The sequence below is a fragment of the Planococcus citri genome, chromosome 5, assembly GCF_950023065.1.
Source record: "Planococcus citri chromosome 5, ihPlaCitr1.1, whole genome shotgun sequence".
NCBI lineage: Eukaryota > Metazoa > Arthropoda > Insecta > Hemiptera > Pseudococcidae > Planococcus > Planococcus citri.
The window spans coordinates 42,316,007-42,343,804 of record NC_088681.1 but is presented as its reverse complement, the minus strand read 5'-3'; the positions used below and the strand labels follow the sequence as shown (position 1 = coordinate 42,343,804).

Genomic DNA, 27,798 nt, shown 5'->3' with positions numbered 1-27,798 from the left:
ATTAATTTTCATAGGCCGAGAGAAAAGATAGCTACCTACAGTTTTCAAAGTGCTGAAAAAAATTTTAACTGAAAAATAAATCGATTCGAAAGATTTGGAAATTGTTACTCTTACCAAGTTTAAAAGCATTAATTCTCACCTCACTTAGATAATCACGTTCTTCTACTTACGAATTTAATACCTACTAAAATTAAATCACATCGAGCAGCAGACCCACCCACCTACATAAAAATATCAAACAAACTTGCAATCGTTTCCAATTGTTTATAAAATAACGAAAAAGATTAGAAACCTAATTCCGCCGGAAGGATTTACCTTTTGGGATTTAACCAACAACAATAACAACCTGGCATGGCATATACGTAGAAACGTTACACAGACACAGCACCGTGTACATACATTTCGGCGAGCAAAAAGAAAACGAAGATTGCGAGCTTTTATCTGCAGACAAACGCGCCAACATAGAGCAAATGTCTACTTTAAAGGGCACATCACATACCAGCAGATTCTCGCAAAGCGAAGAAAAAGAAATGTGTACGAGAGAAGACGAAAAAGAAAAAAAAAACCTAAACCTAACAAAGAGAAAACTCTCGAAAGAAAAAAGTGAACAATACAGCAACGTGTACAATACACACTACACACGATTGCATCTTGAATGAAAACAAACAAAAACGCGGCAAATATTTCCTTATTTAATCTTAAATTGCATTCGATTTAAAAGTGACCGTAAATTAGGTTTCGGTTAATTGAGAGTATAGAACCGATGAAGAGGGAAAAAATCGAGTAAAAGGAAAAAAGAAGGGTGAAAAAAAAGCGGGGTAGCACTCTGTGTGTGTGTGTGTGTGTGTGTGTGTGTGTGTGTGTGTGTGTGTGTGTAGGAGTGGGTAGGTATACGATAAAATTTGTATTCTATGTCGAACTATACTATACTAGCATTTAACCTTTTAACGCGTTTCGCGTTCATTACTCGTGCACGAGTTCGCATTTTGCGAGCAATATCCGAAAGGCTTTTAAAAAGGTGGACGAGACGTTCGGCAAGATCGTCGTTAATGAGTGCAGCCATGTTATTTATGCACATACGAATGTTCTGCCGAAGAATTACCCTTTTTAGACGTGACAAAACGACATCGAATAAAAGCCATAGTGCGGGCCCGGGCAGGATCTTCTTCGTATAGTACGAGTATATTCTTTAGGAAAAATACGTAGGTAATACTTTTGCGAAGAACGAACAAGAATAGAGGCAGAGGTAACCCTATTACGACCCTGGGTCGTTGGGTCGGTTTTGGCGCGTGTATCTGCATTAGTACTGCTGACTTTTTATACGTACGTTATCCTTTGGGTTATAGCATCTTGGGTACCTAGGAGAATTATCGTCGATTTACTGTACTATTGGTATCTACCTGCAACTTCTAACTTGTACTTTTATTTCGACTTGCTTCTGTTTTAAAATGTTACAGTACCGCCGCATCAAATAATCCTTTACGATAATTCGGGTCGTGAAGTGCAGAACATCGTTGGTCCTTTGCAGGAGAACGCAGATATGACGTTGGTCTGCGAAGTTCGAGGAGGTGAGTATTTTGATGGAGATCTTGACAAACTGCGAGTCTATTAATTTTGTCGAATCGTGAGCTGATATTTCAGTATGTTTTCAGGTAAACCGATACCAACGATTGTGTGGACATCGAAGGGCATAGTTCTACAAAACCAGACCAAGACTGTGGAATCTAATATAGTTACGAGTAAATTGGAAATTAAAAATTTATCCAGAACCGACTACGATACCATTTACAAATGTAAAGCTTCCAACACGAATCTCATTTTACCGACTGAAAGACGAATACAATTGAAATTACATTGTAAGTTGCGCACTCGTGTTTCTTTACCAAGTAGTTGATAAGTACGTACATATTTTTTAGATATGATATAAGTAAGTACCTACTGTGAACTATGAAGCATCTGACTCCAATTTCAATGAAAAATGGAATTTTGAAAAGAGCATAATTCGAAACCCTTGCTACCAAGATTTGAACATACCTAATATTCCACATTCATATATCGAGAGTCGAGTTTTTTGGTCAATTTTTTAAAATAAAATATGATATTTAGGTGTATTTTCGAAATGAAAAATTTTGTTCCATTGAAAGTGATGGAGAATAATATGTTCTTCAAATTATGTGATGTAAGATTTCATCGAGCTCCTAATACGAGGTTGATCAAAAACTCCCAATCTCCTGTGATTTTTGATGCCTCAGCAAAGATGTTGGAAATGATTATATAAACTAAAAATTTGATTTCCACTTGCTATGAATCTGCCCACCACCCCCTCCCCTCCTATATTACATGCTTCAGTGGATTTTACTCCAATATCCAGAGAGTGACTTTTTTTTATTCGAATAGCGAAATAAATCTCTACCCCCAATTTGAGCAATCAGTAATTTTCCCTTTTGCATATTTTCAAAATTTGTCTCTTTTCAAGAAATTACTCTCAACCTATTCTAGCGTCTAAATTAAATCCACCAAAACGACGAATTTTCAAATTCTGAATCTTGAAAGCAAATTAGAATCAAAGGTTTTCTTTATCTAATTGAAGAACTCCAAAAATTATAGAGAAAATAATACCTATACCTAAATCTAGATGAAGTTTTCATGGAGTCAATTTCTTATATGTATTTCAACCATCCAAATAAAATCTCCAATTTTTGATAAAATTTTAAGAATTTCTAGAGAAAACTTGAAATGTCGCTGAAGTTTTCAGACCAGCTGAAAATCAATTCAGTTTCAAAAAAATCAACAATTCCTCTCAAAAAAATACCTACATGTTGATAAAAAAGTAGGCAGTGTTTATTGTTTTTCGAAAACTTTAGAAATTTTCAACTAAAAAAATGAGAATTTCTTACCCACATTTTTCAAAAATTTGACAAAAAATCGAAAAATCGATTCAAGCAACCAAAAGTGACATCCAATCTTTCGTTGAAATTGGAGCTCAGACACTCTAGAGTGGTTTCCTAGTTGATCCAGTCAGATTTAACTACTCAAAGATTGTTGAATAAAAATAAAAAAAGTTGCGTGAAGTTTTGAAGCGTTGAAACATGAGAATTTTTCCCAGTGAAAGTTTGATGATAAGACTTTAACTTGGCGCTGTGGCCAAAATTCTGTAAGAAAAAAATGGGCTTTCATTTTGAATGTTTAGTTTTAAGCATTCCAAATTTTGAAATTCAGATCGAAAACATAATCAATAGTATGTATGATGCCATCAAATAAATAATAATCGATATGACACTTCACTTCCGAAAATGTTCCCAAACTTTGATCAAAAATAGAGGACAGATTTAAAATCGATTAATAAAATTTGAAGAGCTCTAAATTGAATTCCAAGGAGAAAGCTTGATTTTCCAAGCTGACTTCAGAACTGAAGGTTGATCTGCCTATTGACTTGTCTGTTTGGCTTATTCGCGAGGTCTTCCATCTGTCTGTCAGTCTGTCTGTCTGTCTGCCTGCCTGCCTTCGTAAGGTCATTGACCTGTTAGTCTGGACTCTCAAGGTCACTGACCTATCCTTTCTCAACACTCCAAAGGTCATCTATACACATGCTCAGTCTCTAAAGGGCATTGACTTGTCAATTTGGCTTCGCAAGGTCGTCTATCAATATATTTAGCCGTTTAGGGTTATTGACCCAGCTGTCTGGTCTCTTAAGGTCACTGACCTTCCTGTCTAACAGCCTCTCGTGATCGTCTGTCTGTATGTCTATTGTCTATCTGTCTGTTCACCAGTTTGTTAGATTTCCCAAGGTTGTCTGTCTGCATGTCTGGTCTCTTAGGGTCATTCACCTGTATCTGGTCTATCAAGGTCACTGACCTACCTTTCTCAACTCCCAAGGTCATCTGTATGCATTCTCAGTCTCTTAATACAGGCATTGACTTGTCAATTTGGCTTCCCAAGGTCCTCTTTCAACCTGTTTAGCCCATTAGGGTCACTGACCCATCTGTCTAACCTCTCAAGGTCACTGACCTTTATGTCCGGCCTCTCAAGATGGTTAATTTGTCTGTCTGTTCACTAGTCTATCTGGCTTCTCAAGGTTGTCTGTTTGCCCGTCTGGCCTTTTAAGGTCATTGACCTGTATCTGGCCTTTCCAGGTTCAATGATTGGGAATTTTTCAGTTTTTAAAAGTCTAGCGTAGTGTCTGAAATTGAACGGAATTGAACAGCATTTTTTCCAAGTAATATTTATTGTAAAATGTTAGAGACATGATATAAAAAATCCAGAAATTTGTCACTTTCTTTGATAAAAAAGTCTAATATAATAATGAAGATTTGTCGCATACCTATTTTTGATAAAATACGTATATTTTCTCTAATTTTTGGGTTCTGAGTTCAAATGCCCATTTATATTTTGGGTTCGACCTCTTACAGTATCTTAGTAGCTCCAATTTCTCTAATTTTTGGTCTCTGAGTTCAAATGCCAATTTATATTTTGGGTTCAACGTCTTACAGTAGGTATCTTAGTAGCTCCAATTTTGAAAAAAAAAAAAAGGTGGCTAATTGAAAAAAAAAACACTGTTTTGTCAACTCTGAAATCTCAAACGCATAAAAATGATATAGGCCCATCTAGAAATTCGTCACATTTATCCAGATAGGTATTTATTAAACCAACATGCTCGCCAGCTGATCAATTTGCCACAAATATACCTCCCCTCTCTCTACCCACACTCGTGACTTACTCCATCAAGTTCTCTTCTTCACTCACCACTAATTATTTTCTTTCTATTTCCCACAGTAAGACCTTTATACGCCAAAATTCTGAAAAAATACCGCGAAATGATAGCCGACAACGAATACCAGCTAACGTGTGAAACCTCCGGATCGAGACCACCAGCCATAATTACATGGTGGAGCGGCGACAGCTTATTGAATTACACTCAAGTAAGTCTACAATTTTATTTACCCACCCTGTATCCTATATAGGTGTTAATCTTTTATAATCAATTAAAAGAATCTCTCTTGACTGAAAATGTTTTGCTCGCAGTCGTATCTAAACAGCAGCGAAACTACCGTCACAATTCACACGATAACTTTTGAGCCGAAACCGCGCCATAACAATATGCCCATCAAATGCCTAGCCGTTAATCCGAAAACTTATAATTTCACCAGAGAAGATTCCTTCAAACTTAATATCGTTTGTAAGTCGAGAATCCGTAACTTTAATTAACTTCATAAGCCATAATGACATCCACAGCTCTAAATCACGCTCCGATACTCCACATCAAAGCAATACGGTGCCTTGGTATGGGACGGGCGCTCTTCTATTCTCTTCTATAGTATATAAGTGTATAAGTTAAACTGTGTAGTGTACGCGTATAGTTTCGTAATAAGCTGCCTAAAAAAATACGCGCCAGAGTAAACCGACAGTAGGTACTCTTGGCATCTCTTTTATTAATCGTTCGAATTAAACGTAAATTAAATCCGAGATTTCTTCCTCGTGTCTAAAGCTCTTTTTTTTATAAAAATACTTCTCAAACTATTTCCAAGTTTACGAGAACTTCTTTTACATCTTTTTCTAATTCACACCTCCATGAAATTGACCAAAAAAAATGAGCTGAGGTATTTGGCTGGAATTTGTTAAGATGGTATGTTCTAAATTCACCCTCCTCCCTCCCCATGTATGAAAAATGTCGATACTTCAACTTTCATTGAAATCAAAGTAACTCTGCGCTGAATACTGCCAAAAATTTGAAGTCTCCGCAGAAGGCAATAACATCATCATTTTCAGCTAAGAAATTCAATAAAATCTCATTTTTTTCACGAATTTGAACTAGTAGACCTATATGAGACATTCTATGTGTAGGAATATACACATAAAGATCAAAAAAATGAGAAATACGAGCCACCCTAACCACAATTGCTCTTGGCCTGATTCCAAGTATCATATATTTACACCCAACCCAAACCTTGGAAAGAGTTAACCTCGAAGATATATTCTTTAATATACATAAGAAGAAAACCCATAGACCATAAAAGCAAAAAGTAAGAGGAAACGAAGTATCCAGCATGCGAAATTTGGGGTGGAAAAAAATTATACCGAAGAAACACACAAAAAACCGCTCTCACTATATATAGTCTTTTCATTAAAAGTTTTTCTTAAGAACTTTAAACATTTCGCTTCCAAAATAATACCCTGGCGGCGTAAAAAACCCACTCTTGCGGATATTATTAAATCAAGATGTATTAACTGTTCTAATTATAAACGAAACAGTTTCTCAACTTTTTCTTCCAACTATATAATATTAATCGCTCGTTCTCTCTCATTCCTGCTTATTTCTTGCTTCTCTTTCCATCTCAACTCTTTTTTCTCTCAACTTTACTTTCTAGTGTACCCCTCCTTCGGTTCGCTTAAAGAAAATAAAAATAAACCGAGCGCATCGAAAAAATTACACCGCAGCGGAAAACAATTTACCCATATAAATAATTTAAAACCCCGTCGCGCGTTTAAAGACCAACGCGCGACGACGCGATATGGTAGATGGGCAGAGGAGGGCGAGTGTTGAAAAAAAGCAAAAACACACGATACAATTACATAAAATTGCACACCTCGTAGTAGTATATGGTAGTATTTCGCTTCCTTCTTTTTCCTTTTTTTTTCTTTCTTGTTCTGTTTCTCGTACTCTATATAGATCCGCCAATGGTGATGCTGCAGTTGGGCAACAAATTAGACTCGAATCACATTAAAGAGAGCGACGACGTTTACTTCGAATGTAAAATACAAGCCAACCCTCCAGAATACAAGATCACCTGGTTTCACGACGTAAGTACTTCGCTATTACATTAGAATACAATTTTAAAAGGTATCCTCGCGTCTGTCGCCCCTTCGATTCACCTACTTCTCTAAATAAGTGGGTATACGGGAAATAAAAACTAGAACAATAACCCGGGTGTATATAGTACACAAATTGTCAACTAGACTTTTCTTTGAGAGGAAAAAAAATACCGACGACGAAGACAACAACGACGCACAACGCAACATCCGCAAGGGCAAAAAAATACTTCGAAGAGATACAGGGTATTCGGAAACTGTGCTCCTTCGAGAAAGTTGATAGGTAATTTATTCAAAACTGGATCTTAATAATGATGTAGGTGGGTGGTATTCGAAGAACGCGAAATGTTCGGTTTCTTCGCTCTGTTTTGAATTTCCCTCTCAATAGTGATTTCAATTATTAATTCATTACAATCAGGTCATCGGACGAGGAAAGTAAGCCTGATTTCACACTACGAGACCATTTTCAAAATAATTTGATCACAAGCTTTGCCAGCATAACCCAATTGATAAATTCAGAATGATTAGAATTATTTCGCGGGCAGTGTTCTTTTTCTAATATTAGTATGTTCAAGATTGTTCTTTTTTAGGGAAGGGAGGGGTGGAAAGAAGCGTAAAAAAATTGCAACAAAATATTACATATTTCTGAGGGAAAAAAATGAACAATATGTACCTAGGTAGGTAACATTATTTAATTTAAGATACGATAGCATTCGGATATTCTGTTGGAATGTCAAAAAAACTTCATTTTCCTATTATCCTACATAGGTAGGTAACTTCATTATTTTTTTTTCAAAAATTGGAGGGAAAATCAGGCATTGTAATTTACTGAATTTGCACAAACATACTAAGCCTACATATTTCATGTGTCACACGAACAAGCCATTTTTTTGAATTTTTACCTCATGGGGGGTGCTGGAAGCCGTGGGTGGGGTCCAATCAGAAATCTGACGTCATATTCGTGTTCAGCGTTACCAAAAACATATAATTCAATATATCACATGCCCCAGATTTGTTTTTGAAAGTTTTGCCCAAATTGGGGGGGGGGTGCTTCGCTGCCCCTAAATCGAAATTTGTGAATAACGATTCTCAAAAACGTCATTTTCATTTAAAAATTACAATATTATAAACAATACTCCAGAAATTACTTCAATAGCAGTTGCATAGGTACCATATTAACCTTATTACAGGTGAGGGTGTGTTGGTTTTGGTCGAATTTGACTATGGCGCACCCGAGGTATACAATTTTGGATAAGTTATATGTTGTTCTAGGATCAATACTGCATCTAAAAATTATTTTTCAAAAAGTGTGCCGAAAGACCTTGGGGAGTAAGGGGGACCTCAAAAAATTGAATCGAAATTTTGGAGGGGGAAAACTGGGGGAGGGGGCTGTTAATTTTGTTGGGAAAAGCCCTTATGCACACGTACACTTTAGTTCAATTTTGAAAAAAATCGACCGAGTCAATCCTGAGAAAAAAATTAAAAACGATTTTTGATTTTTGAGGAATTACTCAAGAACCACTCAGAGTTGAGGTCCAAAACTTGGGGAAAATACTAATCTTGGGGGTACCTATACATCACATAAGTTTCACCTCCGAAGGTCTCGGGGGCCGCTCGACCATACTTATCTGCCTAAGGCCTTTTGTTCAAATAAACAAACTAAGATCCGATCAGATGCGTTTGTATGGACTGGGGTCATCTAAACAAAATTTGATCTAGTCACGTCTGATCTAGTCTGATAATTCGAACCACATTTTTAGTCAACTCACTTGTCTGTCTGGCTTTCTAACCTTTCAAGGTCATTAACCTGTGCGTCTGATCTTTCAAGCTTATTGACTTGAAGCTCATTGGCCTACGTGTCTGACATTTCAAGGTCATGGCGTATGTGTCTGACCTTTCAAGGTCATCGACATGTGTGTCTGACCGTATGGTCGTATCTGACGTTTCAAGGTCATTGACTTGTGTGTCTGACCTCTCAAGGTCACTGACCTAACTGTCTCTAGTCTCTCAAAGAGGATCATTGTCCGTCAGTATTTTCTCTCAAGGTCATTTGATGAGCACTTCTGGCATACTAAGGTCATTGACCCGTTTGTATAGTCTATCATGTTTGTCTGGTAAAGTCATTGACCCATTTGGCTGGCTTCTCAAGTTCGTCTATCTTGATGTCTGGTCACTTATAAGGTCATTGAACCATCTTTCTGGTCCCTTAAGGTCACTGAACTACCTGTGTAGCCTCGCATGGGTATCTGTCTGCCGGTCTGACTCCTCAAGGTCGTCTATGTGCTGTCTGCATCCTATCAAGGTCATTGACCAATCTATCTGATTTTTCAAGGTCGTCAGTGGTCATGTCCGACCTGTAAAGGTCATTGACCCGACTGTCCAACCTTTCTGGAGTTGTTTGTCTGTATTCGTAAGGTCATTGACCCCGTTCATATTTGCTTCCCTATGTCGTATGTTTTCATGTCCAACCTTTCAAGGTCATTGACCCGTCTGTCTAGCCTTTCATGGTTGTCTTTCTGGTTTCTTAAGGTCATTGACCTATCTGTCTGACTTCTCAAGGTCGTACATTCCCCTGTGTAGCCTCTTGATATCATTATGACTTGTCTACCTAGTCTCTCGCGGTTATTTGTCCCCCTGCATGTCTTCTCGAAGTTGTCTGCGTGCCTGCTTGTCCAATTAAGGTCATTGACTTATTAATAGGACTTCCCAATGTAGTCTGTTTGTCCTCTTAAGGTCATTGACCCGTCTGTTTGGATTCTCAAAAATAAGCAATTTCCATAAATTTAGGACATTTAACTGAAATTTTGTAGGAATAAGTAGTAGAAAAATATAACATAGTGAAAACTCGAATAAGTACATAAATGCGAATTTTAACAGCCTATATTCATGACATTTTCAAACTTAGAGTTGATGTTATTCAGAAATTCATAGCTCACAATTTTCAATAGGTACGCACCCACATTTTACGAACTGCCTATTTCATAAGACTCGATTTATTTCAAAAAGTATGTAGGTACGATCCGTTCAAGTTTTGTCTACTTTTCAAATTAAAGGAACTGTAACGTGTATAGCCTAATAAAGATGTGTTATGGCATTTAAACGTTGCTTTAATTAAAATCTCAATTCGTTCGTTCATAAAAACCTTTCAAGTCAGGATACAGATAAACTTTGCTGAATTTTCTTCTTAAAGTATCAAACGTGGAAAACTTACATTACACATGCAAATACTATAGATACCTTCACCTACACATGTACAATGCATTAAATAAATAATATAAGTGACACATCCGTAAAAATTATAAATTAGGTAGGTACGTATACCTGGAATTCCTTAAATGTCCATTGATAACTAGGTCAATTAAAAATTTCTCTCGTTTAATAAACCTCTTTTTTCAAATCACACCTACCCAATAAGTAGGTAAAAATGACTCTCTTTGTGCAAAAATCCGAGGGCAGCGGAATTTTTCGAATCACCCTGTACACGAGTTTACATCCCGGAGCTTACCAGCATACGGTTTTCTTCGCCGGATCAAGATAATAAACGTTCGAGAATCTCGGTTAAAAGTGAAAGAAATTCCTAAAGGGGAAAACAAGCTCGAAAAACAGAAGGAAAAAAGTGAAAAAAAAACCTTAACCTGTCGCCCGACACAGTCGAAAAATGTGTCGCAAACAGAAATCTCGTGAGAATGAAATGCTGCGTGTGTGCCAGTGTACTTCCGTACATATATTCGTATAGCATGGTATAGGTACCATTCTTTGGTATATTGTATACGAAGCTCGTGTCATTCTCCATGAGAAAAAAATCCTTTCGCCGTTATAAATTTAAGCATAGCCTGTCGTAAGATTTTTCAAAATTATTTTCGATTGTCTTTTACCAGCCAGCCTTGATCTCGCACTACGCACACTATTCTACCTATTATGTGCTCTTTCATCGCCAGCGAAAAAGTGTAAAAATGATACCGCGTACCCCTCCGCTGTACCATATTCTACGAGTATATATTTCAATATGTATATCTCAAGTTGAGACGCGCCGAAAGGCTTATAAAGGCCGAGATCATCGTATAAAAACAGACTATAGGTTATCTACGAAGCGGAAACAAGAAAGTGGCAAGGCGACGAGCCGGGTTAACAAAGTTTCGGTGGCTTTTTACTCGCTGGACCGTACACCGTTCGAGCACATTTCGAGGATAATTTATCGAAATTTAAACACCGCCGCTCCGAGCCCTTAACGTCGTCTTTCGTGTTCAACGCGACGACCTTGACTACTGTTTATCGAAAAGTGTAAATATAGCCTATCGAGTACGAGATGCTTGAAAGCGAACGCCTATTTGAAATCGTTTCCTCCTCTGAGAAGCTTTTCCAAATCGTAGGTACTCGAAGGTTCAACGTATATATCCGCGTGTCTGTAATTTAATGTAGGTACTCGTAGATAGGTCCTGGGTGCTCGAGTGCTGCGAAATCTCATCTACTTTATTCTATAAAATTTATGGAAATTTCTACCGAGTGGATATTTGTACGCGGAAGAATAAAAAATTAACCTAGACAGACTATAACTTATCTAAGTATCTATGCAGTTGGTACCTAACCAACCTATTCACTATAGGAGCATAGGTAGTAAGTAGTATCCACTTGAAAGACAACGTATCATTTCTGTCTTTATCGCATAAGTTCCTCCTACATATTATCACCTACTTTGCGACAAGAAAAATCATCCAGTAACCGCATTAAGGACATTTTGGCCAAATTTTCATTTTCTTGAATTTTTTTGGCACATGAAAAACTTCCTCTATCCTGCCTAGAATGGTGGACACGTCCTTTGACCCAAATCTGGTCGAATGTATTTTCAAATAATGCTTCTAGTATAATCTCACCAAAATTTTAACCCACCGACCTCAAACCAAACCTTTAGAAATTAGTTTCTTGTGAATTTCAAATTCTTTCATCATCATTTTACCTCAGAAAAAACAACCAATCATCAATCAACATAATTTTTTTGACTTTTTTCAACAAGCGAAAAGTTCCACTTGCCCCCCCCCCCCGTCAAGGGTTTGGCCGAATAACAGGATAAAATCGGACCCTATTCCCATATTTTCTTTTTGATAGCCTCAGATGATATCCCTAGATTGGAAACCGAAAATGAGGGAACAAAAATTTTCTATAATTTTTTTTTGCTTGAGTGAAAATTTAAAAAAAATTACGTTATAAAAAGGTCAAAAAAACAGGAAGAGGAGAGAGTAGGAGGTCAAAACATCTAAAAGTGTAGCGCTAATAATACAAAAACTCGTCAGATGAATGTGTTGCCTGTCTTGAAAATTGAAGGGGTAAAAAGTCTTCAAAACCTGAAAGAAAAAAAATTGGAGTTTTCATGGGCCAACTTTATTGGTGTTAAAGTGGAGAATGTGTTTGGAAAATGTATGCTAAAAAATGAAATTTTTTGGTCAAAGTGTCCGAAAAAGATCCGAATTTTGCCAAAATTACAAAAAAGCTAAAAGATCACATTTTGGCGTGACTGTAAAAATTTTAAGTGATTTTTTTTTTACCAAAATCACTACAAAAAAATACCTAAACTTCAAAATCGATTTTCCAAGTTTGCAAGACTGAAAACCTATTTTTTTTTCAATAAAAAAATTTCATATTACGTTTTTGATCGAAAAAAAAGTCCCAAGATGAAGCTAAAAGTGTAGAAATCCTAGTTTTGAGATCACCTCCCGTCCCATCCTCTCTAGAGGATGGTAAAGTTGTAATTATGGGATCTCAAATCATATTTTACAATAATAAATGGAATAGGTGATGGAAAACAATAAAAAAGTAGCAGATTTGAGCGATTTATTTTTTTTACACCGCCCAATTACAGCCTTTAAAGAAATTCAGGAATATAAATAATGGAAAGGAGCTCTCCTGGCGCAGAATCCGCTTGTAAAGAGCAGCTCCATAAAAATGGACCAAGATTATTTTGGAAACTGAATGAGGATTTTTCTTGAGAAAGAGGTTATTTAGAAATAAAATGAGAAATTTTCAAGATGATTTTTTAAAAAATTTCTATTTTCATTTTTGATAACTATTCAGAAAAGGCTCTATTTAAACAATGAAATTGATCGTTTGAAGAACCGAGGAGAGATTTTTCTTAAAAATGAGCTTAATTAGAAACATTTTGAACAGAATTTTCAAAATGAAAAATTTACACAATTTCTAATCTTTCATACAGGTATTTTTATTTTTTGAAATAGTGGAAGGCTTAGGATGTACTTCCATAACGTGAAAGGGGAGCAAAATTGTTTGAGAAACCAAGGGATGTGTTTTTTTGAAAAGGTAGTTATTTATGAGGATTTAGGGACGAAAAATTGTTTCAAAAAAAATACAAATTTCAATTTTGCATATGGTGGGGGGGGGGAGATTTTTTTACATTTGTACAAGGAGACCAATTTTTTTTTGAATTTTAAAAAAATGTTTATGATTTTGTTGGAAAGAAAGAGAGAACGAATAAGGTTCTAAATATAATTCTAAAAAAAAACAGTCAATATATAACATTAATTTGTCAAATTAAAATTTTTTTTTTTTTCATTATTCAATTTATACCTACCTAATTTAAGAACTTCATTGTTAATTTTCAACATACTTACCTAATTTTTTTTTAAATTTTGTTATCAATTATTTCTCTTTAAATACTTACATTTAAATTTTAAATAAGATATTTACATTGTTTGATCCTTTTATTTCAAATTATCCATCATCTATCAATTAAACAAAAAATATGAAACCTTCATCACGTCATTTTTCGAGATGATTTTACAAACAATTTTCTTCAGCTTCATAAAAAATTATATTTTCTCGGTGTTTTCCATGACATGATATCCTGAAAAAAATCCCTAATTGACCAAAATTCTCGAATGGAATTTTTTCCCAACTCTGACAATATAAAAATGACTTTTCAGAGCATAAATTCACATAATGAAAAATAAAATGTCCACTTTCGTCAACTTTCATTTCAATACCTGCATTTTTCGCTGACATAGCCCATGATACAAAAACTTCTCCGCAAACCATAAGAATTTCAGCTACAACACAAGCACTTACCACGAAACATACCTGCATTTACTCGTATAATTTAACCCCTTACTCCTCACACCATCGTCTCATTTGACCACATTTCTAATACTTTAACCCCTTTAGCGACACCTATTAACAAAGCTATACTACGTATGCAGTACGTCTCAATACACATTAAGCATTTACTCTCTAATACCTTAAAATGGTCACCGACAAAACGGCTTAATCCGCAATAAATACCTCGCTTGGATACATGATGCATAGCACCCATTCCTCTATTCCACTATCTTCCTAGTTCCTGTTCCTCTTCTTTCTCTTCTATCGATTCATTGGTACCATAATACATCGTATAGGTACTTGTACCTATCTCTATCCATACACAATGCATAATATATTTATACCAACATCGTTGAGAGTTCGTTTTACACATATTCTAATCTCGATTTATTATATCCTCGCTTTCTCTACTTCGAATAAATAAATTTTGCGGGAAAAAATAAATACGTTATTTACTCTCGGGTTATACATACGTACGTAACAACAAAAAAAAAAAAACTCGCGTGTACTATTTACCTACTCGTAGTTTTTTGAAAAAAAAACACCCCTACCCCCTCTCTCGTCTATCTTTGGGGCTGCTGTACAGTACTGCGCTGGTAATTTTTATATCTTAATCGGCTTACATATGCCATTATACGTGCGAACTGGTACTTTTGATATCAGGATTAGGTACTTTTATAAAAATACTCTTTGAAAACAATTTTTTTTTTCAAAATAAATAAAATGCTATTTAGATACTTAGGTACCTACATGAGTAAGTACGAGTTTATATTGCACTGTAAGAGATTGAGAATAGATGCAGACACGTACTTATTATACCGATAAAGTGTGCCATATTTTGGCATTTACCTAGTTACAGTTACCTACTAAACGATTATACAGGATGTCCCATCAATTTTTTTGCCATAGTTGTTCTTTCTATCTCTCAAATTTGAAAATTGAAGGACTCGAATATCACACAATTTGAAATACGTGATCATCAATTTTGGCGTCAGTTGCATTCGAAAGAAGAACTTCACGTCCTAATTGTAGTTCTTTTCATTTTAAATGTACGCAATTCAAACTTGAAATCTATTTTATTCGGCTATAAGAGTAGTATCCACTTCCACACAGTTTCCTGACCAAATCCCAAAATAATATGGAGTATTGCAGACGTTCGTCGGGACACCATGTAGGCTACATATTTTGGGTCAAGTTCTTTCAAAAGATACTGTGTAAGTTTTTCATTTCACAAGAAGCATGCTTATCTTTTCCACATACAATATGACGATAGCGTTTCCGATGGGACATAAATTTTAATGCAACTTTAAACAATCTGACGTTAAGATAAGACTTGCCAAGCCATCGTCGTTCGGTCTGTCGGTCGATTCGTATAGCTTGGAAAAGTACCTATTCTACTCGATATAAGTATGTACTTACTTATGGTTAGACTTGCACACATACGACACTTATATAGTACATATGTGCAAAATGCATACGGCGTAAGATGAAGTTAAAGTTATACTTAACGAAAAGTATAAAGTAGTTTAGGTTGACTGGGGCATCATTCTCGCGACCTTGCATATGCTTATAAATATTGCACGCCGAGCTTGGTCGATTTCGTTCAAATGTTTATTTTATGTATGAAGTAACTACTATTAAAGTACATATGATGACGGTTTGTCGTGCATCTTACCTTTTTCTATCGTTGACGTAGTGGATGAAAAGTCATCGTCGTTGTCGTCGTCGTCAAAAGGAGGGAGGTAAAGGGACACATATCTGGAAAAGAAACAGATAAAAAAAATGAATCATTTATTACGTATTATGAATTCAAAATTACTGGTGCAGTTGGGGGGACATTTTCCAGACACCGAAACTAAGTATTATGAGAGTGTAGTGATTCATCAGTAAGAAAATGTACAAGTATTGTCCAAACATTAACAGAATATTCGTGATTTTTTTTTTTTTAGAATACTCAAATAAATCAAAACATATCTTCCGGAGTGATCTTAAGCGGCCAAAGTTTGGTATTGCAAAGTGTCAGTCGTCATAATTCTGGATCATACAAATGTCTAGTTGCCAATAACCGAGGCGAGACGTTCAGCCAACCAGTTCATTTAAGAGTGAAATGTAAGTACATTCGAATTAGTTTTCAAATTTGATAAATATAGGTACCTATTAATAGTGCACAAAACTTCATATACTCGTATGTACCTAACTACGCTTACCTTCATTCCCAAAATTTTATTTTTCCATTGTGAAAATTTTCTAGGAACTACCAAAGTACCTATTGCTTAAATTAGGAGGTGTTTTTAAAAAAAAATGAAATATCATTGCTCAGAACACCGAAAATCAATTCAGAAAACAATTGAAAGAAAATACAAAAATATGTCCAAAATTATAAACGGTCTTGAAATTCAAATTTCATGAAAATTATCCAAAATATAGTTAAACTGACATAAAATTACTTTTCATCTCCAAATATTGTGAAAATAATTCAAATATTGACAGTTAAAATGAACCTATAGCACTCTTCAGTTTGAATGAAACCAAGCTGAATTATATAAGAGCATATCTAAAGACCCCAAATAACTAAAATTTCAGGTCATTAAGGGTCATATTCGGTTTTTTGGTGAATTTTCGAACATTTAAAGAATTCAAAAATATATAAACTTTATTTGGCCCAATTTTTAAACTTTTCCATAAAATATGTACCTATCTTTTTTTTTGCTCAAAGTAAACCAATGTGAATAATTTTTTTTCAATTCAATTCCCACACATCAACTGCAACTAACTAGTACTTGAGCCATTCTGAAGCCTTCAACGATTTTTCAATTTTCTCCAGAGTCTTCAAATCACTCTGGAAAGGTCAAAAATGTACTTTGAGACTAATAACTTTGGCCAGTATTAGTTACCTCGACCGCTTTAGCTGATTATTGCAAAATTCTAGAAAAATGCCAGTTCAAAAAAGAATTTTTGACCAATTTGTAAATTCCAGAAAAATAGAAAAAAAAATGAAATTTTCGAATAAAAAATACTTTTTTATTTGTTCAACTTTCATGCAACTTTTAAAGAAGATTTATAGAAGCAGATGTCAAATATTTCAAAGGAATTTCCGCAGATACGCCCCTTTCCTCTGATTTGGTCAAATTCGATATTCCAGAACATTTTTAAGATTTTTTCATAATTATTGATTTGAATTTCACACGTATATCAAGTGGAAGGGGAGGGGGATAACTTTGAAAATGCCCTCTGAAGATTTCAATTTCCCCAACATTCATCACTAGGATAGAGCTGGGATTTTTATGCTTTGCATATTTCTTTTTGGACTAGAAAAGGTGCATATTTGATAAGATGTTCACGAATTATGAAGTTTTCTGACAAATGGGCCCAATATCATTTTACATATTTTGCATACTTCAAACCAAATTCCATATTTTATCATATTTTAAGGAGAAAACCTGCATATTTCTGCATATTTGAGCATTTTCTGATAATTTTTTTGCATATTTATGAAAATTTCGCAAAAATTGACATTTTTAAGACTTTTTTTGTTCAAAAAATCACAACACTGCTAAAATACGTCGGTGGCAAAGAGGCAGAGTTTTCAAGTGGAAAATCTCAGAATGCATTTAATAGTTGAATGCAATTCCCTCAGTTGAATAGTTACTAATTTTTTCAGTTGAATTTCCTTTGTCTTTTTTGTTTCTCGATTTTATGAATTTTATGATGAATTTATTAAGTACACCTATTACAAAATGACTTGTTTTGCAAATTTTTTCAAAAAGAGATGTATTTTTTACTCATTGCGTTCATTTTGATTTGAATGAACAGTGTTCACGTTTTTCAGCTTTAAAAAATCCTTTTCGGGAGTACGTCACTGAAACGGAAATTTTTGCATATTTTTTGCATATTTTGAGTAAGGAAATAGCTTAAAATATTGCATATTTTCATAATATTTCTGCATAAAAATCCCAGCTCCATTCATTACCTAATTGTTTAGCCCGTTAAAGAATTGGATATTTTACAGTTTTCCATTTTTTTTTCAGAAGACTAATTTTCAATTTCAATGAATTACCCATTTTTTGAAAATTTTTGTAGCATTGCAAATCAGTTGTCAAAATTTTCACAGCTTTCAAACTCGTCGCATTTTCGCCTAATTTTCGATTATTTTTAAATGAACGTAAGAAAATATATTTTGATCAATTTCATGATTTTTTAAACACTTTTTAGTGAAAATTCCCAACAATGATTCAATTTTAAACAGTTCGCTTCGTAACGTAATTTTTGAAAAACTGGACAAATTTTCATTACCTACTTTTTGAGGATTTCATAACAAAATGTCGTTACCTCGTTACAAATTTTTAAACATCGATTTAGATACACAATAGAGAAAAACTGAATCGTTAAATACCTATCCAAAATGTCAGAAAGGAAATCAAATATTTGTGATTGTTCAAAATTCCCTTTATTCCTCCCTTCAACCTACCTCCTACCTTTTTCAAAACACAACAAATGAAATGAAATTCTCCACTAAATTCTCAACTCCTCAAAACGCACATCCAAATTTATTGCATGCAAGACTGAAAATTGGAATACCTGTCTCATACCTTTCTCTCCTTCTCATCTCATATACTCTCCACTTTCCAAAGTCATCAACTCCAACTCGCAGTTGCTCGCTTTCTCGTCATACGAGTACGAGAATCGCACACTAAAGTCAACACGGTGCTCGAGCTTTTCATTTCCTCGAAAAACACAAACAAAATTGTAGACGTACGTCGATGGAATATTAGGCTACGTATACAAAAACACCTTTCTTTCAGCTCCTCGCTTATTTTCCTACCCTTAATATCGCCCATCATCCACATACGTTACACTATATAGTACACATACATCGTGAAAATACGACAATATACCCAATAGGTAAGTAGGTAGGTTAGGTACAATACGTAACGTAATAATACAATCTGATGGAACGAAATAAGCTCATCGAACGTAAATTGAAAAGAAATGAAACTGACAAATTTTGAGATTGAGATATAGGTAGAGGTAAGGAGGAGACAGACAGGTGTAGTATGTGTAATCGAATATCTTCGACTTCGGGTATGTCTGCGCCTCTGCGGTGTGGATACCTAATGCGAACAAAAATATCGTTAAGTTGGTTTACCATCTCTTCGGAATCTCTAGCCGATACAAGATGAGGTGGTGTTTCGGCTCACACCGCAGAAAGACGCCGCGCCAGCCACCACGAGTAGCGAGCAATCTATAGAAATTATATTTTTAACGGCCTCGAAGAAATATCGCCTTTCGTAATTTAAGCTGTAGATCAAATCTCACGAGAGTATATGTATACCTATAACTAGTAGCTGCTGGAGCTACACCTCGGTGGAAATCTATTACACGTAAAATAACGCAACTGTCTCTCTCCCCTTTTGTACCTCTTTCCCCTGCGAGTATAGATATAGATAGGTAAAGTGGCACGCTATACATACTTACAATACACAACTCTCTGACCTATATATTATTTTATACACATTTTATACCTATCTACAGTCTACCTAGTACCTGGCTTGGCGCACAAATAATACGTCTCATCCGACCTACGTAGCTCATACCTTTGCCTAAAACATAAAATATACCTACCTTTATAAAAGGACGAGGAGAGAAAAAGCACATACAAATACCTAAGTAAAGAAACTGTACGACTTTCAACCTGATGTAAAATAATACCCACGTACTCGTCGCTCACGATAAATCCATCTCCCTACTACTACCCGCTCATCAACTTCCAACACTGTATGTCTGATAAGTTTCGACTGGTGTCTTTAATTTTGCATCGTACGAGTATACAGATGAAGAATAAGGTCGAAGGGTTCAGACGGTTTTGAATTTTGTATAAGGACACTTCCAAATAACGGAGCAAAAATTTTCAGAATATTCATAACAGCGATACTAATTTTTTCAAAACTAAGTTTCTCAGACTTCTTAAAGTTTTCAGACCAATTTTTTTATTTTATTTTTTTTGTAGAGTACATACCTAGTATAGTGAAGTGAGTGAAAAAAAGCACCGGTGAGACCGAGGATTGGTTTGAAAAACCTACCGGCAACCGGGAAAATCCCTTCGACCATATGGGTCGAAAAAAAAACTTTAAAATAGCACTTTCTGATTCAGAATTTTACTATTTTTTGCAATTTTTTTTCTTCAATTTTACCTTTAAATTTGAATTATTTGAAGTATTCTACAAATTATGTTAAAGTGTAATTTTTTGAATTTTTTTCAAATGTCAAAGATGAGTAATACAAGGATTTTTAGCATTTTTCATCAATTTTGCGCAATTTTAAATTTACAAAAAGGTGCTTGGAAAACACAAGTTATGTACCAGTGGGTTTTTTGAAACAAATGTACATTGTACATGGTGTTTGAAAAACCATCGTCCCACACTACGACTGCCTGCCTGTCTGGCCTTTTGAGGTCATTGACCCATGCGTCTGGCCTCTCAAGGTCACTGACCTACTTGTTTAGCCTCTCAAAGTTGTCTGCTTGGCTGTTCAAGGTCGTTCGTTGTCTGCTTATCTGTTCTCTCAACGCCATTTACAAGTCTATCGGGCTTCTCAAGATCGTCTGTTTTCCTGTCTGACCTTTTAAAAGGTCATTGGCCACCATGGCTAGCCTCTCGAGGTCGTCTGTTTGCCTGTCGAGTGTCTTAAGATCACTGACATACCTGTCTAGCCTCTCGAGGTTGTCTAAATGTGACATACCTAGCCTCTTAAGGTCATTGACTCATGAGTATGGGCTCTAAGGTCACTGGCTCATCTGTCGTCCAGCCTCACAAGGTCGTCTGCCTCTCTATCCAACATCTTAAGGTCATTGACCTTTCAGTATTTATATAGCTTGACAAGGTCATTTATATGTCTATCGGACCTCTCAAGGGCATCTGTCTGCTTGTTTGGCTTCCTAAAGCTATAACAAAAGGCTAATTAAAATTTCTTTATTTAAAGACCATGCTAGCTCTAAACATCAATTTTGTCATTTGAAGGACATGCGAACTTTAAAAATTGATTTGAAATTTCGTAATTTCGAGGCCATGCGAACCCCGAAAATTGATTTGCTTTTTTTCAGCATGTGGAGACATGCGAATTCCGAAAAAAGATTTGTAACTCGGAAATAACATATTTTGGAGACATCTGACCTTGCAATGCTTGTCTGGCCACTCAAGGTCAATTTTCCCGTCAGGCCTCTCAAGGTCATTGGCTCATCTGACTGGCTTATCAAGGTCATCAACTTGTTTCTTTGCCCTTTCAAGGTCGTTTGTCTGGTTATTTGACCTATCAAGGTCACTGACCTCTGTCTAGCCTCTGATGTTGTCTAGAAGAGAATTTTTTTTTAATTCAGAAAAATCAGGCAGTTTTGGTTTGTGGAGAAATTTTAGGCAGGAATGGCTGTGACCGTATTTTGTGCAAAGCCAACTCCCGAATCCCACCACTCAAATTTATGTAGATAAACTTTTTTAAGAGCTCGAGAAATACTTAAGTCAAAATTTGATTTTTAGCAGATCACATTGATTTCCACACTTTCTGGAAAAATTTTAAAACTCGCAAGGAAACCTCTTGAGGTGTTCGCCTCCGATTTGAACGAGCCGCGATTTTTGAAAAGATCATGGTCTAAAACCCCCCAAACCGAATTTTCAGCTGCCCAACTTCATATCTCGATATTTGGCGAACGTTTGAAAATTCGAAATTGGCTGTTTTTGGTGATTTATGCTTTTTTCAAAAAAGTACTTGATCAGTAAAAATGACCAAAAAAAGTCCTAAAACTGATATTAAATTTCGAAATCCAAATTTCACCATTTCCCGCCATTCTGGAGCCTCCAGTTCGATTTTTCAATTTCTCCAGAATTTTGAATTATGCTCCAGAAGGCGTCAATATGAAGTTGGGATGTTGAAAATCGAGTTGTATGTTATACTCGACCTGTTTAACGAGTTAATCCACATTTGAGCCGATTCTGGAAGAGACGTCTCAAGAGTGGTTTTTTGACCAGCTTTTTTCATCCCTCCCAAAATTGGCTCAAATGTGGTGGATAAACTCGTTACACAGGTCGAGTATAACACAGTTTCAGAATAACTCTAAATTGAGGAATTCGGTGGGGGGGGAGTAAATACTACATACATAGTTTTACAAAAACTGGCTTTCATCATTTTTACAGAATAAATATATATTTTTTGAATTTTTAAACATTTTTCCAAAAATCTAAAAATCAATTTGGCCAGCTGAAATTTTGATTGCGAGAGTTTCAGACTCTTACTTTTTCCAAATCTTGCAATCTCGTTCAAATTGAAGATGGATGCCTCGAGAAGTTCCCTCATGAGTTCAAATATCTATTCGTTTTTCGGATTCGATTTTCTCCAATGGTCTTTCAAAAAAGGCAACTAGAAAGACATCGACTTGGAAACCAGTTTTAAAAATACAAATTTTTGATTTTTATGCCAATTCAAATGAATGCGTATCTCTCACAAGAGATCCAACCCTTTTTTGACTCATTTTGTCATCTTTTCTCCACAAAAAAATTTAAATCACCAGTCAGGATTTACGAAACACACTATACCTGCAGTAAATTTATCACCTCAGCTACCTGCACACGGTGACGATGAGCAAAGGAACGATTTTGCTAATAATATTCCGCTATCCGTGCACGGTTCAGAATGTCTTCATCGCAGCTCACAAAATAATAGAGATAGAGCGAACCAGCGCATTTATACACAACACGCGCGCCAAATTATACGCGGACTATACGTTAATAAAACGAATTAAAATTTCGACTAAAACGTAGCTGTAGGTGGGTATAAAGTATTTCTAACAAGAGCAAAAATCAAGCATTATACTAATACCTACTCGCTCGTTCGCAGGTTGCTATTTTCCTTCAACGCTGTTGCCGAAGGATTTTAAAACTAATTTTCGCACCTCGCGTACTACATAATATAATACCTACATTTAAAACTATATACGTACCATACCTTCTCTGTATTCATATTCTCGTTTACCTTACCTAGATACAGCTATATAGCGAAAGGTCTGCAGAATATATGTATGGTACCTTGAGCCTTTTTTTTCAAACCTTTGTATGCTTGTATGCTTGCAGATGTACCAGTATGTCGAAATCAAGAAACACTAATATTAGGAGCGTCTTTAGGCGAAATTGTACACGTCGTGTGTTCGGTTATGGCCGATCCTAATATAATCAGCTTTAAATGGGTTTTCAACAACAGCGCGCAAACTTTGGTCGTCCCGAGAGAAAAGTACGTCATAATTAATTCGACGACCAGCGAATTAGGATATAAGTTAACATCCAATAAAGATTTCGGAACGCTAACGTGTTGGACGAAGAATGCGATCGGCGAGCAAACGCAGCCTTGTACCTTTTACGTCATCAGAGCAGGTATTATTATTTTGTATTTTGCTGAAATTTTACAAACGAGCCAACTTAGGTGCTATCGTCAATCTACGTCGCTCGTTGGCCATTTTCTGTAGCATTTAGATAGCTATAAAAGTTCCAAAAAGCTGGACGATACAGAAACGGAGAATGGATTTTAATGAATTTATATCTACCTACCTATTCGCTAATGGAACAGGCGTTATTGTAATATGGCGATAAATCCATTTCGTTTTTAGATGTTGAAGCGAAGTATTTTCAATCGACTCGATTGTGCCAATAAAATAATGGCAATTTTTTCAATATTTGAGGAGACCTCTCATCCATGAGGGAGGTACCTCAATATGACACTAGATTTTTTGAACCAGGATGACCTGGCCAGATTACAAGATCATGCAAAAATATATCACTAGCCAAAATTTTGATTTTTTGATTTTTGACGAATTTTTAAAAATCAAATTTTGACCAAATACATAAATGAGAAAAGAATCAAAATTTTACCAAATTAACCTAGAATGCTGAAATTTGAGATGTATCCTATTTTCGACTAGGCAAATCGATTGAAAACGGTTTCTAACTGATTTGAGCAGTTCTAGAGCCTCCAGCAAATTTTGGAAAATTGAAATTTCCACACAATTTTACTAAATAAGCGGAAAAGCTAAAACTCACTGTAGTTATACTCCAATTTTAACATGCTGAATCGACTGGAGGTGGTTTCAAGTCGTTTCGAAACCTCCAGAAACTTTTTGGAAATTTCAGTTTTCCAGAAAACGCCATAAAATACGTCAAAATGAACTCCAGCACGTATGTGGTGACGATTGATGCTTGTTAGTGACCCACTTGACCGATCACACACGATAAATTTTATTTGGATGGATTCAGTGACTTTTTTGGAAAACTGGACTTTCCAAAATTTCGCTGGAGGCTCCGAAACGGCTTGAAACCACATCCAGTCGACTCAGCGTGTTGAAATTAAGGTATAAAGTAAATTGTAGCTTTCAAACTGTTTTTGGTAAAATTATTGTGGAAATTTTAAACTTTCAAAAATCTGCTGGAGGCTCCAGAACTGCTTAAAACTGTTTGAAACCATTTTCAATCGATTAAGAGGGTTCAAAATAGTGTATTTACCCAATTTCAGCTTTCTAGGTCAATTTTATAAAATTTTAATTTTTTTCTATTTTTGGTCCAAATTTTAAAAATTTGTCATACTTAAATCGAAAAAGTCACTTCAGCTCTGGAAATTTTGACCAAATTGACTTGAAAGCTAACATTTTGGTTCATACCCTATTTTAGACTCTCTAAATCGATTGAAAATGGTTTCAAGCAGCTTTGAGCAGTTCTGGAGCCTCCAGCAGATTTTTGAAAGTTTAAATTTCCACAACATTTTACCAAATAAAGTGGAAAAGCTAAAACTCACTCTATACTCCAATTTCAACATGCTGAATTGACTGGAGGTGGTTTCAAGTCGTTATGAAGCCTCCAGAAACTTTTTGGAAATTCCAGTTTTCTATAAAACGCCATAAAATACGTCAAAATGAACTTTAGCACGACATTATGCTCGCGATTGATGCTTGTTATTGGCCCACTTAACCGATCACACGCCATACATTTTATTTGGACAGACTTGATGGATTTTTTGGAAAACTGGAATTCCCGAAATGTCGCTGGAGGCTCCGAAACTGCTTGAAATCCACCTGCAGTCGACTTAGCATGCTGATAATAGGTTGTAAAGTAAATTTTAGCTTTCAAACTTTTTTTGGTAACATTTTGTGAAAAATTTAAAGATTAAAAAATCTGCTAGAGGCTCCAGAATTGTTCAAATGTGCTTGAAACCATTTTCAATCGATTCAGAGGGTCCAAAATAGGATATTTACCACATTCCAGCTTTTTAGGCCAATTTGATAAAATTTTGATTTTTTTTCATTTTTGGTCCACATTTTCAAAAATTTGCCAAAAATCGAAAAATGCACCTCAGCACTTGAAATTTTGACTGATGATGCATTTTTGCATCATCTTTCGATCTACCTTTGTCTGGTTCAAAAATTGTGGTGCAAGTTCCGATAATACCTCCGCTCCTAGAGAGCTTTCGTCATCAGATTAATGACACTTTAACATTAACTATCTGTTATTGGTTTCTTTTGTCGACAGTACGTCCCAACACCGTGAACAACTGCACCTTTCAGACGATCGCCAAAAACGATCAACAGCTATTGGAGATCCGATGCTATCCCGGTTACAACGGAGGTCTCTCGCAACAATTCCATCTCGAAATAATGCGAAAAAACTACACCCTAGTCAATTTAAGCGTCGCCGAGACGCCTTCTTTTCACGTCGACTTATCGAAATTCATCGGAGAATGGCAGTCTGACTTGCAATTCGTGATATACGCTTCGAATGCCAAAGGTCGAAGCGAATCTACCGTGTTTGATAACCAATTACCAAACGACCTGAGAGAAAAAATCGGTAAGTGAGAACTCCCCATCGTAGACTCTAATCTCATAACGAGGCTTTATTTCATCTATTCTTCCAGTAGCTCAGCTAACGATGTCTCAACAGAAAAAAACGCAAAAGGAGATGATCGCTTTATCGATAATCGTCACATTCTTCCTGGCGGTAACAGCGACTGCGTCGTTTTTCATCGTATTCTTAGTCAAACGATCTTGTATATTAAAACAAACCAGCTCGTGTACGCAATCGAAGCACAATAAAGCTAAACTTAAACTGAACACCGACAACACTGACGAAAAGTTTATTATATCGTATCAGCTCAAGACAAATAAACCAGATATACTAAATAAAGGTAAGTGGGTACCTATACGAGTAATATAAAATATGATTCCTTTCTCTGGAGTACCTATATCTATACTTGGATCTTTTTATAACTCGCCCCCCCCCTGGTTTTTTTTTTCATACGCCCCTTTTTGACTGCACTTATTTCTCTTGACAAATGATCTCGTACGAGATATAGGTATTTTCCATCTCTCGGTATTTCGATGCTTATTGTCATGAAAGAAGAGAGTATAACTCGCTGATGTGCTAGGTACATACATTCATTCGTTGACGAATTTGAACGAGCACCTCGACGTCTATGCATAGAGCAATTTCAATACTCCCAATGCAGGCTGTATGTAGGTAGTACATATTACGAATATGTGTAGGCGAAGGTACCCTGACAAGACCTTTATTGTTGGGCATCCGTACTCGGTAGCATTCCCTTCCGCGTACGTACAGTTGCATAATTCGTCGCCTCGTGTAGCAGCCTTTATAATTGCACACGGTGTACGTAGGACGTACGATGATGGTACGAGCTTTTTAAAACGAAGCCCCTCTTTAACAATACGTCATTGTGAGCTTTTTCATACGTACATTATAAAGGTACATCTATGAATACGTACATAGACGTATAGTACACGTATGCTCGGTTAAATATAACATAATCTTTCGACTATTACCCGCGTACAATGGCATTGTCTGCGTGAATTCGATTAAAAATTTTCCTCTTTCGTAGCACACAATTGCACATTATATGCGATAGTAAATGTACCTAAGGTTATAGCACTGGTACTTTTACATAAATGTCTAAAGGTCTATGTATAGGTATGCGCACTTTGACACAGTGCACCAACGATCGGATAACCGGTAGAATAAGATGAGAGTAGATGAGCTTCCGGAAAGTAAAACATAGTATCTCTTATTTCAAAATTAAGGCACACTTCTGAACGCTTTGATTCTTTATTTATTTATTAACGTGGTAATAAATCTGTAGAGTTTTGAGGAAATTTCTTTAAACGATTGGAAATAACTAGGTACCTATCTTATCAATTGAAAATGGTGAAATCCTCATATCCACCTCAAAAGGCTATACGACATACGTAAATGGGGTTCGAGAACAGTATTTTCATCGGAGTCAAGATCTCCTACAGCTTCAAATATTCGAATTTCAAAAAATATTTTATGATTTTTGTACAAGTTTGATATTCGATCTCTTCCTCCCTTCCAGAGTCTAGAGCCAAATATTATGAATCCGAGAGTGAAATTGACGCCAAAATTGGAATTATTGCGGTACACCATTTCTTAAAAGAGGAAAGATTTAAACTGATGAAAATATTCATCAGTTGACTATGGCAGGCAGACTGTCCATAATACCAAATTTCTTCGATTTCCAGCTACTCTGAAGCATCTAGAGAGATTTCATAGAATTTCAAAAAATTGAGAAACTCGTGGTTCCCCTATGTTTTTAGGGGTGCTGATAACAAAATTTCAAGTCGCTTTTTTGAAATGGCACAAGGACTTTTCAATATTTTTGTAATTTGGAGACATATACCTACTTATTGGAGATTGACGCTTGTTTCGAGAATTCAAGTGAATTAGAAACCAGAATCTCTAAGAACGTAGCGAACCATAAGCCATTTAAATTTTGAAATTTTTTGAAATTTGGATGCTGGTATTAGGTCTCTAGAGGTTTTCAGGCTTGCACGTA

The 27,798-nt window shown here is 35.8% G+C and overlaps 1 protein-coding gene across 2 annotated transcripts in view; it reads left to right on the top strand.

The window, feature by feature from the left end:
• LOC135847062 (synaptogenesis protein syg-2-like) overlaps nucleotides 1-27,798 on the top strand; it is a 117,665-nt gene that overhangs the window by 86,116 nt on the left and 3,751 nt on the right. The window contains exons 5-13 of one of the 2 annotated variants that reach the window (XM_065366457.1): nucleotides 1,458-1,568; nucleotides 1,653-1,856; nucleotides 4,774-4,919; nucleotides 5,023-5,176; nucleotides 6,668-6,798; nucleotides 15,861-16,020; nucleotides 23,028-23,324; nucleotides 25,467-25,781; nucleotides 25,852-26,118. In XM_065366457.1, the coding sequence (XP_065222529.1) occupies nucleotides 1,458-1,568; nucleotides 1,653-1,856; nucleotides 4,774-4,919; nucleotides 5,023-5,176; nucleotides 6,668-6,798; nucleotides 15,861-16,020; nucleotides 23,028-23,324; nucleotides 25,467-25,781; nucleotides 25,852-26,118 (1,785 nt within the window). Of the gene's footprint in view, nucleotides 1-1,457; nucleotides 1,569-1,652; nucleotides 1,857-4,773; nucleotides 4,920-5,022; nucleotides 5,177-6,667; nucleotides 6,799-15,860; nucleotides 16,021-23,027; nucleotides 23,325-25,466; nucleotides 25,782-25,848; nucleotides 26,119-27,798 lie in introns of both variants that reach the window. The other variant, XM_065366456.1, reaches the window with a different exon arrangement.